This window comes from Vulpes vulpes, chromosome 12 (assembly GCF_048418805.1).
Source record: "Vulpes vulpes isolate BD-2025 chromosome 12, VulVul3, whole genome shotgun sequence".
NCBI lineage: Eukaryota > Metazoa > Chordata > Mammalia > Carnivora > Canidae > Vulpes > Vulpes vulpes.
In genome coordinates, this window is record NC_132791.1 from 175,288,053 (window position 1) to 175,303,509 (window position 15,457).

The 15,457-nt window shown below is 41.2% G+C and overlaps 1 protein-coding gene across 2 annotated transcripts in view; it reads left to right on the plus strand.

Annotated features, from left to right (window-relative positions):
- Positions 1–15,457, plus strand: part of ADAMTS18 (ADAM metallopeptidase with thrombospondin type 1 motif 18) — a 131,986-nt gene that overhangs the window by 100,866 nt on the left and 15,663 nt on the right. For both annotated transcript variants that reach the window (XM_072731480.1, XM_072731481.1), the window contains 2 exons: positions 12,708–12,849; positions 15,272–15,398. In XM_072731480.1, coding sequence (XP_072587581.1) covers positions 12,708–12,849; positions 15,272–15,398 — 269 coding nt within the window. The remainder of the gene's footprint in view (positions 1–12,707; positions 12,850–15,271; positions 15,399–15,457) is intronic.

Below are 15,457 nucleotides of genomic sequence, written 5' to 3' on the forward strand. Positions count from 1 at the left end.
AGTTGATGCATTCTCTCCTTGTCATCCTCTCCCCTCCCCCTTATTCCTCTCCTCCCTTCTGGCTCTTTCTACCACTTCTCCGTCTCCCTCATTTTCACTTTCTCCATCCCTCTGTCTCTCTGTGTCTCTGTCTCTGACACCCCAAACAACTGACTCACACTCTGTGTCAAACCAGCATACCATCAGAGGGAAGGCGAGGAAATTCATCACCAGTGTTTCATTGTAAAGTCACTTCATCTCTGGCTGATAAACAGGATTCAGGATGACAGGATACCACGGTTGCCATTCGGAGACCGAAATATGATCCCCTATGTTTTTACAGCATTCATTCCTTTTTTTAAGACGTCTTCAAAAGAAAAGCTCTCTTTTATGTTGAGGACTTCCTCCTCCCTGTTAGGCAGCGTGGGAGTGTTTAACTCTTTGGAAGCCCTCCTGCATTTCAGTGTCCTGCCCCCGACGGCAGGGCAGCAGCCTTGGCAATGCCAGTGCGTGAGAAGTCGCTTCGCCACAAGCCAGGGCAGAGAGAGACCTCTAAGGAAAACTGCAATAAACAGCTTGGTCCACACTTGGGCCCAAGGTGATGATGGGGCCGGCGGGGAGCAGGCGGCGGGCACACGATCGATCGGGGACACAGTGGCCTGCACCCCTCGACCTCCCCATCCAGCTCTTGCGCCCGGACCAGGTCGGGGCAGGGCGGGGGGCGGGGGGAGGCAGCCAAGTCGCTGGCCTGAGCAAGGACCCAAAACACAAGAGGCAAAGCAATAATGGGGAAGTAATTCGGAACAGATGATGCAAACCTCAGACTCCGGAGGACGATTCAGAGGCGCTTTTTTGATGCCACATCATTCGTCTAGAGGCTGCCATTCGCTATTTGAAGTGTGGCCTCTGGTTAATTCATGGCAAATGCTTCCGTGACGGCCGGAGCACACTATTTATTTCTGATCATTAGACTCGGAGGCAGGCCGGCGGGTGAGCGAGAAGTGGAGCCAGGCTCGCGTGTCCGCCCACACCTTTGAAGGCGCCTAATAGGTGCGCGGCCCGTCCCCAGTGGAGTCCGTGCTGCCTCCTGTCGCACCAGAGCCCTGGTGACACCTGGTCGTGTTCTTCCAGCCTGGAAGCAATCGAGAAGGCAAAGACCACTGGCGGAGCTGCGACATCACGGGGGCTTCCAGGAATCACAGGGCCTTAGCAAAAGGTGACAGCACGCCGCCCAAAGCTGTCCCTTCCCTGAGCGTCGCCCGGCCTGTAATGTCCTGTGCGAGTCTCAGTTTATCCAGAAGGGCCAACCTATAAAGCGGGTCGGATCTCAGTCGTCACGAGAGCAACTGGGTAAAACATCCAAATGAACACAGGAGAAGACGGACTCAGGGGATGAGAAGTTGTGGAGGCTCAACCCAGCCCTTGGCCCGTTCGGGAAATACAGGTTCCAGGTGTGAGCCCCAAGCAGCAGGCACACGCTCCAGCGAGCCGCTGAATCCCGGGGAGACAGTCTTTCCAGCAGCTCGTACAGGGTCCAGAGCTTCTGTTTGATTTTTTAAAAAGATTTTATTTATTTATTCATGAGAGACACACATACACAGAGAGAGGCAGAGACACAGGCAGAGGGAGAAGCAGGCTCCCTGCGGGGAGCCTGATGCGGGACCCGAACCCAGGATCCCGGGATCATGACCTGAGCTGAAGGCGGGTGCTCAACCCCTGAGCTACCCGGGTGTCCCAGTGTTCAGAATTTTAAAGTGCGGTCCCGGACATTGTGTTTCAGAGTTTGGGGAAGAGTGTTGTAAGAGAGATGTCAAGTTGGAGTCAGTGTCAGAGACCTGAGTCCCAGTGTTGCCACTTAACTGGGCCCGTGCCCCTGGAATTGGTCTATTCAGCTACAGGACTGGGGTATGAGTAGCACTCAGCCTTCCTCATGATACGTGCTATTGTTACCAACTTTAAGTGAGACGATGCACATACAGTACTTTGGCATGCAATAAGTGCAATAAGCATTGCTGTTATTTCAAAGCAGTCAAATGCATTATTGAAGACAAGAAACAAGCTTTCTAGCTTGTATTAATTAAAAAGCCAGTCTTTAAAGCCTCTCTGTAACTCTGATTTACATGGGAGAATTAGGACTTTTTTTTTTTCAAAGCGCCTTAAATGAGGGGGCCCCTGGGTGGCTCAGTCCATTGAGCTTGGGACTCTTAATTTCTGCTCAGGTGATGAGATCGAGCCCCACATGGGGCTCCACATGCAGCTCGGAATCTGCTTGGGATCCTCTCCCTTTGCCCCTCTCCGCCACGTCCGTGTGCATGTGCTCTCTCTCAAAAAAAATAAATTAATCTTTAAAAAATTAAAATTAAAATAATAAAAGGCCTTAAATGAAAAAAATGCAACACTGGTTGAAGGCATTCATAGTTTTAACATTAAATATTAAAAGTGGGAGCAAAAGAAAGATGTTTACCAAGATTACTCAACGTGTCCTTTGTTTTAACTTCCTATGCCCTAGGCAGAAACCAAACCCCCTTCCCTCAGAGGGCAGTTGGTAGAGTCCAGCCCGTCTGTGGTTTTCCAACTTAAGAAGCTGTAAATTTTATAACTCTGCACCCTGCGGTCAAAGCTGCTGAATGTTGTGTCTGAAGTCAGGTGGTTCGTGTGTTAAAGGTAGACATTAAACAGTTCTACTGAGGACCTGGAAGTAGTTAAGGAGGTTGCTTGCCAGCTGTAAATTAGAGACCCAGTGCCAGTTGGCTGGAAAATTCTCTGGACTAAGTCCAGTTAAGTAGACTGAATCACTGGCGGTCTTTCTAAATTTGTGCATTTACCAGCTCGCCGTACAGTCTGACATGCAGTGTGGGGTGGCTCTGAAACAGTTATTGTGAATTTCTGCCACTGACGGAGGGTGGGGGGCATTCCCGTGACCTGGAGGGCATCTGCGTTCTCCACTAGTGCTGAGAACAGTTATTGACTGCTTTTGACAAGGTTGCTGCAAATGCTTTAAAATAGATGTGAGTGGCAGGGACTATCATGTTCTAAATCACCCCTTATTCCGGATGTTTCCAGACGTGTTGCCCAGCATTCATGGGGGCAGCTGGAGTCTCGGCTGTGTGGTTATCGTGCATCATGCTCGTGCTCTCCAGGTTTGGGTGGGACAGCCTGTGATCAAAGGGACGGCCAGGGTCATAGTGAGGCACTTAGGGGCAAGCCCACCTCACCAGAGGCTATAGTCCCCATATGGGAAGGATGGGTGACATCAAGGTTAGAACCATAGGGTCATTTAGAACTTTAGAACTTGGAAAATCTAAAATTGTGTCTTAAGACTGGTACAGGTGACAACCTTAGAGATCAGATGAAGCTGGCCTTGTGGATGTGGGACTGGCAAAGTCCGCAAAGCCTCATGCTCAGTAGGACTCTGGTTTACTGCTCTGCTGTCACTAACTTGAAAGTCTTAATAATTTTTAAAAATACTTTATTTATTTGAGAGAGGGGGAGGGGCAGAGGGAGAAGCAGACTCCTGCCAGGCAGGGAGCCTGATGAGGGGCTCCATCCCAGGACCCCGAGATCATGACCGGAGCCGAAACCAGACCTTTAATCAACTAAGCCACTCAGGTGCCCCAATAATGTTTCTTAAACAAGAGGTCTTGCGTTTTCATTTTGTATCAGGCCCTACAATTTCTGTAGCCATTCTTTAGGATTGATTTTTTTTGTTTTTTAAAGACAGTCCTCTCTTTTGAGAATAGGATGAAAGAGTGACTAACAGAGATTCTATTAGCTTGGTGGACACACTGTTACCAAAGGATTGACTATTTGCCGCATCAAACAGTGAGAGGCAAGATGATTGCTATGTAGTCTGTTCTTGGTCATTTTTCTTCTCAATACAGGATAAAGAAAAAGGCAGAGAATACCTTAATTATCATTGAGAAGCAAATAATATAATTGGCAAGTACTCATCTTTTATATACTTGGCCTTGATATCTATTTATTTAAATAATTACTGTCTTTCAGAGGCCTTTATAAGCTGATGTTAGACACTTAAGTCAACTTTGCTGGTTTATACAAATATTGTCTTTCAGTCTACGTGATGGCACACACGACTCTGCATGTGAATTTACAGCAACATAGACAATTTACTCAAGCCTTAAGTCATTTGACTTTTAGTGCTGAGAATCTTTTATTAATTTATGCATTCACTGAATGTATTAATGTGTTCCGCAAACAAAATATAAATGATGTGTCCTGTGTGCCATATATTATATGAATACATTCATATAATGTTGTGAATATTTGTAATAAATTGTGTAAGTTATTTCTCTTCTTGCTTTGGCTGGCTGAGTAAACTTAGTACTTTGATAATATAAAGTGGATTAGTAGCCCCCTTGGAATCAAATCTTTGCTGCTGTTTTAAGTTTTAGCTCAAGAATGTTACTCTTCAGGTTAATACTTATCCTTCTCAATCTATTTCAAAAAAAGTGAAAAGGAAGGAAAACTTCCAAATTCATTCTATGAGGCCAGCATTACCATGGTACCAAAACTAGATAAAGATCCCACTAAAATAGAGAACTACAGGCCACTGTCTCTGATAGGTAGAAACAAAAATCCTCCACAAAACTAGCAAACCAAATCCAACAATACATTTAAAAAAATCATTTGCCATGATCAAGTGGGATCTATTCCTGGGTTGCAAGAGTGGTTCAATATTTGCAAATCAATCAACATGATACATCACATTAATAAGAGAAAGGATAGGAACCATCAGATAATTTCAACAGACGTTGAAAAGCATTTGACAAAGTACAACATCTATTCATGGTAAAAACCTTCAACAAAGTAGGTTTAGAGGGAACATGACTCAACATACTAATTAGCCATATTTGAAAAACCCACAGCTAATATCCTCAGTGAGGGAAGAACAGAGCTTTTCCTGTATGGTCTAGACAAGACAGGGATGTCCACTCTCACCACTGTTACTCAGCATAGTACTGCATGTCCTAGCCACAGCAATCAGACAACAAAAAGAATTAAAAGGCTCCTACACCAACAAGAAAGAAGTAAAACTTTCACTATTCACAGGTGACATGACACTCTATATAGAAAACCCTAAAGAATCCACCAAAAAAACTGCTGGAACTGATAAATGAATTCAGTAAAGTCACAAGATATGGAACCAATATACAGAAATCTGTTGCATTTATATATACCAATAATGAAGCAGTAGAAAGAGAAATTAAGCAATCAGTTCCATTTATAATTGCACCAAAAATAATAAGAAATAAACCTAACCAAAGAGGTAAAAGACTATACTTTAAAAACTATTAAAGCACTGATGAAAGAAATTGAAGATGACAGAAAGAAGTGGAAAGACATTCCCTGCTCGTAGATTGGAAGAATATTGTTTAAATGTCTATACTACCCAAAGCAATCCACACATTTAAAGCAATCTTTGCTAAAATACCAACAGCATTTTTCACAGAGCTTGATTAAACAATCCTAAAATGTGTATGGAATGTACAAATTTGTATGGAAAGACCCCAAATAGCCAAAGCAATCTTGAAAAAAGCAAAGCTGGAAGCATCACAATTCTGGACTTCAAGTTATATTATAAAACTATAACAAACAAAATTCTATGGTACTGGCACAGAAATAGACACGTAGATGAATGGAGCAGAATAGGTATCATGCTGAATGAAGTAAGTCAATCGGAGAAGGACAAACATTATATGGTCTCATTCATTTGGGGAATATAAAAAATAGTGAAAGGGAATAAAGGGGAAAGGAGAGAAAATGAGTGAGGGTGACAGAGCATGACAGAGCATGAGAGACTCCTAACTCTGGGAAACGAACAAGGGGTGGAGGAAGGGGAGGTGGGCGGGGGGTTGGGGTGACTGGGTGACAGGTACTGAGGGGGGCGCTTGATGGGTTGAGCACTGGGTGTTATGCTATACGTTGGCAAATTGAACTCCAATAATTTTTTTTAAAAACCAGAAATGAAAAAACACAATTACATGGTGAATTAATCTTTGGCGAAGTCGGAAAGGATATCCAAGAGGAAAAAGACCATCTCTTCAACAAACGGTGTTGGGAAACAACATGGACACAACATGCAAAAAAAATGAAACTGTACTGCTTCCTTATACAATACCCAAAAATCAATTCAAAATGGATTAAAGACCTAAATGTGAGAAGACCTGAAACCATAAAAATCCTAGAAAGGAACATAGGCAGTAACTTCTTTGATGTTACCCGTAGCAATTGCTTTCTAGATATGTCTCCTGAAGCAAGAGAAACAAAACCAAAAATAAACCATTGGGACTACATCAAAATATAAAACTTCTGCACAGCAAAGGAAACTATCAACAAAACTAAAAGACCTCCTGAATGGGAAATATTTGAAAATGTTATTTGAAAATGATATATCGAATTAAGAGTTAGAATCTAAAACATATTTTAAAAACTCATAAAACTCAACTCCCTAAAACCAAATAATCCAATTAAAAAACAGAAGACATGAACAGACATTTCTCCAAAGAAAACATATAGATGGCCAATAGACATATGAAAAGATGCACAATGTCACCAATCATCAGGAAAATACAGATCAAAACTACCATAAGATGTCACTTCACACCTGTCAGAATGGCTAAAATCAACAACACAAGAAATAACAGGTATTGGCAAAGATGTGGCGAAAAGAGAACCCTCTACTGTTGGTGGGAATACAAACCAGTGCAGCCTCTCTGGAAAGCAGTATGGAGGTTTCTCAAAAAGTTAAAAATAGGACTACCCTACAATCCAGCAATTGCAGGACCATTTGCCAAAAGAATACAAAAATACTAATTCAAAGGGATATGTGAACCCTAATATTTGTAGCAGCATTATCTACAATAGCCAAATTATGAAAACAGCCCAAGTGTCCAAGTGAATTGGTAAAGATGTGGCATATACATACAAAGGAATATTAGCCATCAAAAAGAATGAAATCTTGCTATTTGCAATGACATGGATGGAGCTAGAAAGTCTTAGGCTAAGCAAAATAAGTCAGTCTGAGAAAGACAAATACCACATGATTTCACTCATAAGTGTAATTTAAGATACAAAACAAATGAGCAAGGAGGGGCAGGGGCAGGGAACAAACTAAGAAATGGAGTCTTAAATAGAGAACAAACGGAGCGTTACCAGAAGAGAGATGGATGCGTGGCCGGAGGGGGAGTGAAATAGGTGATGGGGATGAAGGAGTGCGCTTGTGTGCCGTATGGAGGTGCTGAGTCACTATATTGTACACCTCAAACTAATATTATACTGTATGTTAACTAACCGGAATTTAAATAATTTTTTAAAATTAAAGTTTTACCCTTCAGAGGATCCTTAGATATTTTTGTTTAAACTGTGAGGCAAGAAAAATGGGAAACTCGGTATAAAGGTTTGCCCCTCATAAGGGAATAGAAATCCTCAAAGAAAAAATTCTCTGTTGTTTTGTGGCTTCTTTGTGGAAATCATCACCAAGATAGTTTATTAATGAAATGACAGCTCTTACAAAGCTTCTTCAGTTAGTCATGTGATCTGTTCCCCCTGCCCCCACCCCAAATTTCACAGTAGCATTTGATGTTCCTTCACGGGTTCTAAGGCACTTTGTTTGTAATCCCTTAAGTAACTGTCAGCAAGCGATTTTTATAATACTAAATGGTACAGCCTTATCTCCTTTATTGGAGAATATGGCTCCTCCTCAGCCCTAGAGCACCTTCACCATGGAAATCAGAAGAGGTGATGATGGTAGCTCAGACCAGAGAAGCAATAGTAGTGATAGACAAAGTGAGACAGGATCAGATTGGAGGTACACGGAACAACTGTGTCCTGATTGATCAGATGCAGAGTGGGAGAAAAAGGAGATCAGGATGCTTCCAACTTTTTTTATTTTGGCCCGAACAATTGGAAAGAACAATTGCCATTACATGGGATTGAGAAGAGTACAGAGAGGAGAGCCATGAGTTCCATATTGTATGATGATAGGCCTTTTCAACATTCAAGTAGAGCTACTCCCTAGGCAGCTGAATGTGTGAATCTGGACCTCAGAGGATGGGTTTCATCTCCAGCTCTGCTGCCTAACAGGGGAGCCTCTATCTACATATGGTTATTTAAGTTTAGATGTAAATTAAATGTAAAGTTTATTTAGTCCTAGTAGTATGCCAGAGCTCAGTAGCCACATGTGGCTTGTGGCTACCATGTGAAGCAACATGGGATTATAGTACCCTATCATCATTGTAGAATGTTCTCTTGGAAAATGTGGGGAGTTGTGATTTGGGAGTAGTCAGCATATGAACTGTACTTAAAATCAGAAATCCCATGAAATCACCTACAGGAATGTATGTAGAAAGGGAGACAGAACATGAAGACTCCTAACTCTGGGAAACGAACTAGGGGAGGTGGAAGGGGAGGAGGGCGGGGGGTGGGAGTGAATGGGTGAGGGGCACTGAGGGGGGCACTTGACGGGATGAGCACTGGGTGTTATTCTGTATGTTGGCAAATTGAACACCAAATAAAAATAAATTTATTATTAAAAAAAATGAACGTATGTAGATAAACGAGAGGTAAAGAGGTTGGAGGTCACTTTGATAAATAGTTAGAAGATAAGGAGGATTCAAGCAAAGAAACTAGGAAGGAAGTTCTGTGAGGCAGGAAAAGAACTGGGAGAATGAGCTGCTGGTAGCAAAGCAAGGAGGAAGTGATCAGTGTGTCCAGTAGGATGGGACCCATCAACTATTGGATATGCCAGGGTGCCCTTGAAAGAACAGTTTCAATGATGTGCGGGGGAGGGATGCTTGATCCAGAAGGATCATGGGTGAATGAGAAAAGCTATGGAGACAAAGAGTAAAGACAACTCTTTGAGGGATTTTTGCTGTCAAGGGAATCAGTGAAATGGGACATGAGCTGGAGAGATTAAGTAGCGATCTATCCCACCCACTTATGCGGAATATTATTAAGATGAGAGAGATTATAGCATGCTTGATGCTGATGGAAAAGATCTAATAGGGACATTTCAGTAAAGCTCAAGATAAGGGGAGTGGGCAACTATAGTAGTGGTGTCATTATATAGATGCGGGTGGTGGAGAACCTGGACCAAACAGGAGCTAGAGTAGGGCATCCTGGGTAAAAGAAGGAGAGCTAGAGTATGAGTACAGATGCAGAAACAAGTTTGACAGGGGAGATGGTGTAAATTCTCCTTGTTGGTAGCATTGATAATTCTCTATGGGTAGCTTTCCTGGAGGCTGAGAGAAACTTAACATCTTGATTGGTTTTGTTTAATAATAATGACACTTGCTGCTTAATTTTTTTTTCTTAAACTACATCCTACCGTTCACAGCAACATTTTAAAATGTTTTACAGTGAAACCACTGGCCACGTATGGCTTAGGTTCTAGAGTCTGTCTAAAAGATGAAAGTAGAATATATTTTCAATGCCCACTGAAAGTGTGTTAAACCCCTCTGAAATCACCACAACATAAGTCTTTTAAACTCAAAAGGCAAGAACTAATATTTTTAATTTTTCTCACATTTCCATTGGGCACCCTTTTGCCCTATAGTAGTCAAAGTCAGGATCTAGTTTGAATGGAAGAGAATGGGATGGTCTTAGGAAGTGGAGATAAGTGAGTGGATTTCTTTCTCTGTCATGCTTAACACTTGAACATGTCTCCCTTACGCCTGTGTGTGATACAACTCCATGGGTTGTAAAACTCCTCCTGCCCCATGGGCTTTAGTGCTCACTATATCTCCTATGTACTTCACCTACGTTTTACTGCTACACATGGGCAGGTGCACTGTATTACTCTCTCCTATGAGATCTCTGTACAAAGAGATTTTGCATAAAGAGATATGGCACAGAGAAAACAAACCCAAAGTGTTACATACAAGATACTACTTTAACTGAAGGAGAAATTGAGTTGAAATGTCAATGAGCATCAAGATTATTTTCGGAATGTAAAACCTCTCTCAAAATTCTAGTTTGCAAATAAAACTCTAAGTTGTTTACTTAATATCAAGAACAGTTGTATGACAGAGCTATAAAAAGAAGAAAAAGACTAGAAAGATCCTCAAAAGTAAGACTTCTAGGACCTTGATTTTGACATTTTCATTGGTGACTAATGAGAATTTGGCATTTGTCTGTTTTAATGGTATTATTACCTGCTGAGTGTTGGTTTGGGTTTGGATGGGGGCGACGGGAACAAAGACCCATCTGTCAGCATGTTGGTTGTTTCTGGAAGGCACCAAGATTCATTTTGTTGTACAACAAATGATGTTCACACCATGGAATCTTCAGAGTAAGCCATAATATTCCTGGAGACATTGAAACTAATAGCAAAGTGGAAACCACTTTGTAGCATCCTGAGCAGTGGTCTGGTATAATGAAGGTCCTTGAGCAGCTGCCACCCACCCAGCTTTAACTGAAGTGGGATCCCACCAGACAGAGATAGAGCCAGGGCTTCCTATTTTTAGCTGGAAATCTGCTTTGCTCTTTGGGCATGAATGCCCAGTCCTAGTGGTAAAGTATTTTCCATAAGACTCCTGGGGTGGGAGAGAAACAGCTATTTATACTCATGTTGGAAATTAAAAGAAGGGAAAAAAAAAGAAAAGCAATATTTAAGAAAAGAGAGCATCAGAAAGGGAGGTAAATAATGTTTGCCTACACCAAAAGCAAGGTGATAAATTTCAGTATTTAGGCACATTTTGTTGGTGGTCCCATTCTATTTTAAGTTTATTCACTAGTCCTCTGTGTGATTCTGTGCAAGTTCTTTCTTGTCAGTTTTTTTTCCAATGAAAAAATAAGCAGCTATATTGTAGAGCTATTATAGGAATGTTTTGAGATAATGCATAGAAAATGCCCAGCAAAGGGCCTAACAAGTAGGATCTGCCAGTCAATGATTGCTCTTATTTTAGTGGCCAGACCTTATAGGATCAGATTTATCCTAAATCCTTGTCCTTTTTTAAAAATTCAAATTCTAGTTAATATACAATGCAATCTTAGTTTCAGGTTTATAATATATTGATTCAGCACTTTCATACATCACCTGATGCTTATCAGGACAAGTGCACTCCTTAATCCCCATCACCTGTTTTGTCTACCCCCCCCCCCCCCGAGCACCCACCCCCACTCTGGTAACCTTCAGTGTGTTCTCTAGAGTTAAGACTCTGTTTCTTGGGCATGTGGGTGGCTCAGTCAGTTGGGTGTCTGCCTTTGGCTCAGGTCATGATCCCAGGGTCCTGAGATCAAGTCCCTTGTTGGGCTCCATGCTCAGTGGGGAGCCTGCTTTTCCCTCTCCTGCTCCCCCTGCTTGGGCTCTCTCTCTCCCAAATAAATAAATGAAATCTTTAAAGAAAGACTCTGCTTCTTGGGCCACTCTCCCTCATTCCCCCCCCCCCCATGCTCATTTGTTTTGTTTCTTAAATTCTACATGAGTGAGGCCATATGGTATTTGCCTTTCTCTGACTTATTTCACTTAACATCATACTCTCTAGCTCCAACCATTTCATTGCAAATAGCAAGATTTCGTTCTTTTTTATAGCTGAGTAATACTCCATTGTATATAATACCACCTCTTCTTTATCCATCAACCAATGGACGCTTGGGCTATTCCATAATTTGGCTATTGTTGATGCTGCTGCTATAAACATTGGAGTGCATGTATCCCTATGAATTTGTATTTTTGTATTCTTTGAGTAAATCTTAGTGTAATTGCTGGATCATAGGGTAGTTATATTTTTAGCTTTTTGAGGAACCTCCATACTGTTTTCCACAGTAGTGCTCCAGTTGGCATTCCCACCAGCAGTGCAGGAGGAGCCTTCTTTCTCCGCATCCTTGCCAACACCTGCTCTTTCTTGTGTTGTTGATTTTAGCCATTCTGGCTGGTGTGAGGTGATATCTCATTATAGTTTTCATTTGTTCTTCCTTGGTGATCAGTGATGTTGAGCATCTTTTCTTGTATCCTAAGTCCATTTGATATTAGAGATTAAATCCATTCCTGTATATACATTACCAACCCCTACTTCTGATCCTATTTATTTTTGTCTTATCTGTTCATCCTGGTACAAAATCAATAGACACATTCTCTTTGGACAGATTCTCTTTGGAAATCCTACTAAAGCCTTCTTGGATTCTCAAGTGGATGATAGGGGTAGTCTGCAGTTTTTGGAGTACCTCCCTTGTGTCCAGCTTCTCATGGTACCCAGGAAACTTCAAATTGTGGCCCAGTATATATAAATATATGAATAAATACACAAATATATAAATATAAATATATATTTTTTCAGTGTCCACCATTATCTGTGAGGCAGCACTGTGTGTTAGTACTGTGTCCTGTTAAATGGGAAGATTGGACCTCATAATATAACCTTACTTCCTTCAATATACTGTAAAAAAAAAAAAGAGGTTTTTTTTTTTTTTTTTTTTGCTTTATTAATGGACTTTCATAGAGTTGAAGGTTGTGGGCGTATAGCAAATGTCAAGCCATATTTCCCTATTGAGCATCTATCTAAATTACAGTTTTGATGATACGGAAATACACATTTTAAAGTATCAAGGGAAAACCTGAAATCAACATAAAACATACTTGGAAACAATGGTGTGACCCAACGTTAAGGTCAAAATTTCGTACAAATATCTTTAAGACGTTTGGTGAGATTTCTGGAATGCCAGGGTCTGACCTGTCTCTCAATCTCTGGTTTGTATCTTATGCTGTCCAGGTCCTGATGCAAGGCAAAAATCCGGGGATAGCTTGGAAGTATGCACTTCCCAAGGTCGCGAATGGAACTCAGCCAGCCTCAAAAAGGCACAGCCACGCCTGGAGTACAGTGCAGTCCGAATGCTCCGTCTCCTGTGGTGGAGGTAGTGGATTTCCCAATTCTACCTTCCAAGTCTCCTCTCAAAACAGGTTCTTTAATCTCAGACCTCTTTAAATTGTATGATTTAAATAAGCAACAAAAGAACTGTCTTTCATGGAAACCATCCCTATAAAAAGCAAATATTATACTCTTTGAGGATATTCCTACAGAGAAGGAACCAAGTCTCCCAAAATCCGAGTCTTTCAGAAGCAGGACTCAAAAGTTATATATCTGAATTTTGGAGGGGAAATCTACAAAAGACACCTTTATTTATATTTTTCTTTTCAGCCGACAGTTTCTCCCTATACTGACTTTTCTGTCAGTAAGAACCTCCACTGAAGCTTGCGGAAGGTAGGGTCAGAACCAGAGAGAACACAGGCAAGGCAAACATAAGGCATCTGTCTGAAACATGGGTGTCATATCACTGCATCCCCTCTGGGATGAGGCCAGCAAAATCTCTCTTGGGAGGGAAGTGTGTTAAATCTGAGAAATCCCTCTCCTAAGGGAGGGGAAACAACAACCATCCTCTCAGTGAGTAGAAGGCAACTGTTTTTATTTTGATCCAAAACACTCATATTTTTGTGTGTAAGGCAGTCTTTGCGTTATGCTTTCCCCCTTGAGAAGAAGAATGAAAGTCTCTAAATGGACCCATAAAAATGAAGCATGAAGGTTTGGTCACTCATTCTCTCATTATCAGAGCATCTGGTGACGGTGGGTCTCCCAACCGTGTCCATCCCCTAAGCACAGTGGGGCATCTTGAACCCGACACAGAGCAGAAATACAGAAAATGAAGAAGTTCTTCAGTCTATGAGGCTGCTTCGGGTGTTTGTGCTAATTAATAAAATACAAGGAAATACTTCTTTTTTAAATATATTAAATACTTGAAAGGTAATACATTTTTATAGAAATAGATGAAGGGGATTCAGAGCCCATGTATCATGATGGGCACTAAGCAATGCATAGCATTGTTGAATCAGTATGTTGTGCACCTGACACTAATACAACACTGCGTGTTATACTTAGAGAAGAGAAGAAAATGTAAAATGACCAAAAGTAATATATTTTTAGTAATACACGTTTTATTTTATTTTATTTTATTATTTTTTTTTTTTTTTAGTAATACACGTTTTAAAGGCAACATGCTAGGCAGAAGAAAATAATTTTCCCTAATCCTTTAATCAGCAAAAGCCAATGTTAATACTTTTGTCTGTGTCACTCTATTATTTTCTTATGCAAGTATAAAAACAGGGGTGTTAGATGTTCTCAGACATACACCACACAGATCATATTCTTTTTTCACTGCACAGAAACCATGCTATCGATACATGTTTATACTCAGCTTTTTTGCACTTGGTCTTGAATGATGAGCAGTTTTTCGTGTGTCAAATGCTCTTTGAGATCATTTGCACTAACTTCCTGGTATTTCCGGGAGAGCACAGTTCCTTGGGAAGGAGAGAGAGTCCATCCATTTTCCATTTATGGGGAATGAGTCCAAGTGGAGGGAGGATTATGCTAGAGAAGTGCATTGTGGGATTCTCCCCTTGACTTGATTTAGCAATCCCTCCACATGACTTACAGACTGTAGTGTGTCCGAGGCATGTGAGGAGGAGAGTCCAAATGAATCAATGCTCTGGAAGTAAACGATTAATGTAAGGGAATCCTAGTGTTCGGTAAATGCCTCCTCCAAGCAGACCTACTTTGACCTAATCATTATTACAGGAGTGACTTTTCATTGTTTCTCAGATTCCATTTTAAGGAAAAATATAAACAAACAGAATTCAGAGAGGAAGCAGCATTCCTATTTGGGGAACTGACAGACAAAATTATTCGCACACAAAAAATACGTGCCTCTGATGAGAAGTCCGGGGACAAACATTGCAAGTCAGGCAATAGGTGCCTCTGAAGCAAAACAACAAAACAAGAATAGCTGACAGGTTTGAATACATATTCAGAGAGTTCAACTTTTTGTTTCTATCCATTTCTTATGGAAGTAGAAGATGCTTCAGGGAAAAAGCAGGATAGTAGAGTTTCCACACATAATTAACCAACAGTTTTTCTTTGAAGAACATTTCCCAATAGATGGATGCAGCGCGAGTTAAAGTTTTTGAGGAGTTCCCCTTTCCAGCCACCCTGTTTTCAGAAGGTTGTATTTGTCACTTCATGGTTCAAGAATCCGCAGCGGTCTTGAAAACTAAGAAGCTACACATTAAAACTATTAAAATATGAAAACTATGATCTTGGGGGGGGGGGAATGGGATTCAAATTAGTTGCAGATTTTATCAAAAGGAGGTGTTCTCCACACAGTATTTGGATTCTGTACCTTAAGTAAAACATCAGAGGCCTGCTAAGTCAGAAGCTGCACTTGGAAACGAAGTTGAATCTGGTTATCTGTAATTTTCACTTTGTAACTCTTGATGTCTTATTAGGTTACATAAGCATAAAGGCCATTTGCTTACGAGATCAAAACACTCAAGTCAGTTCCTCGTTCTGCAATGCGAGAACCAAGCCAACAACTGAACCCAAAATATGCAATGCTTTCTCCTGCCCTGCTTAGTAAGTCATCTGGAAATGTCTTTCTGGTTATATTTGCACTTGTATGCTCTTCTTGTTGA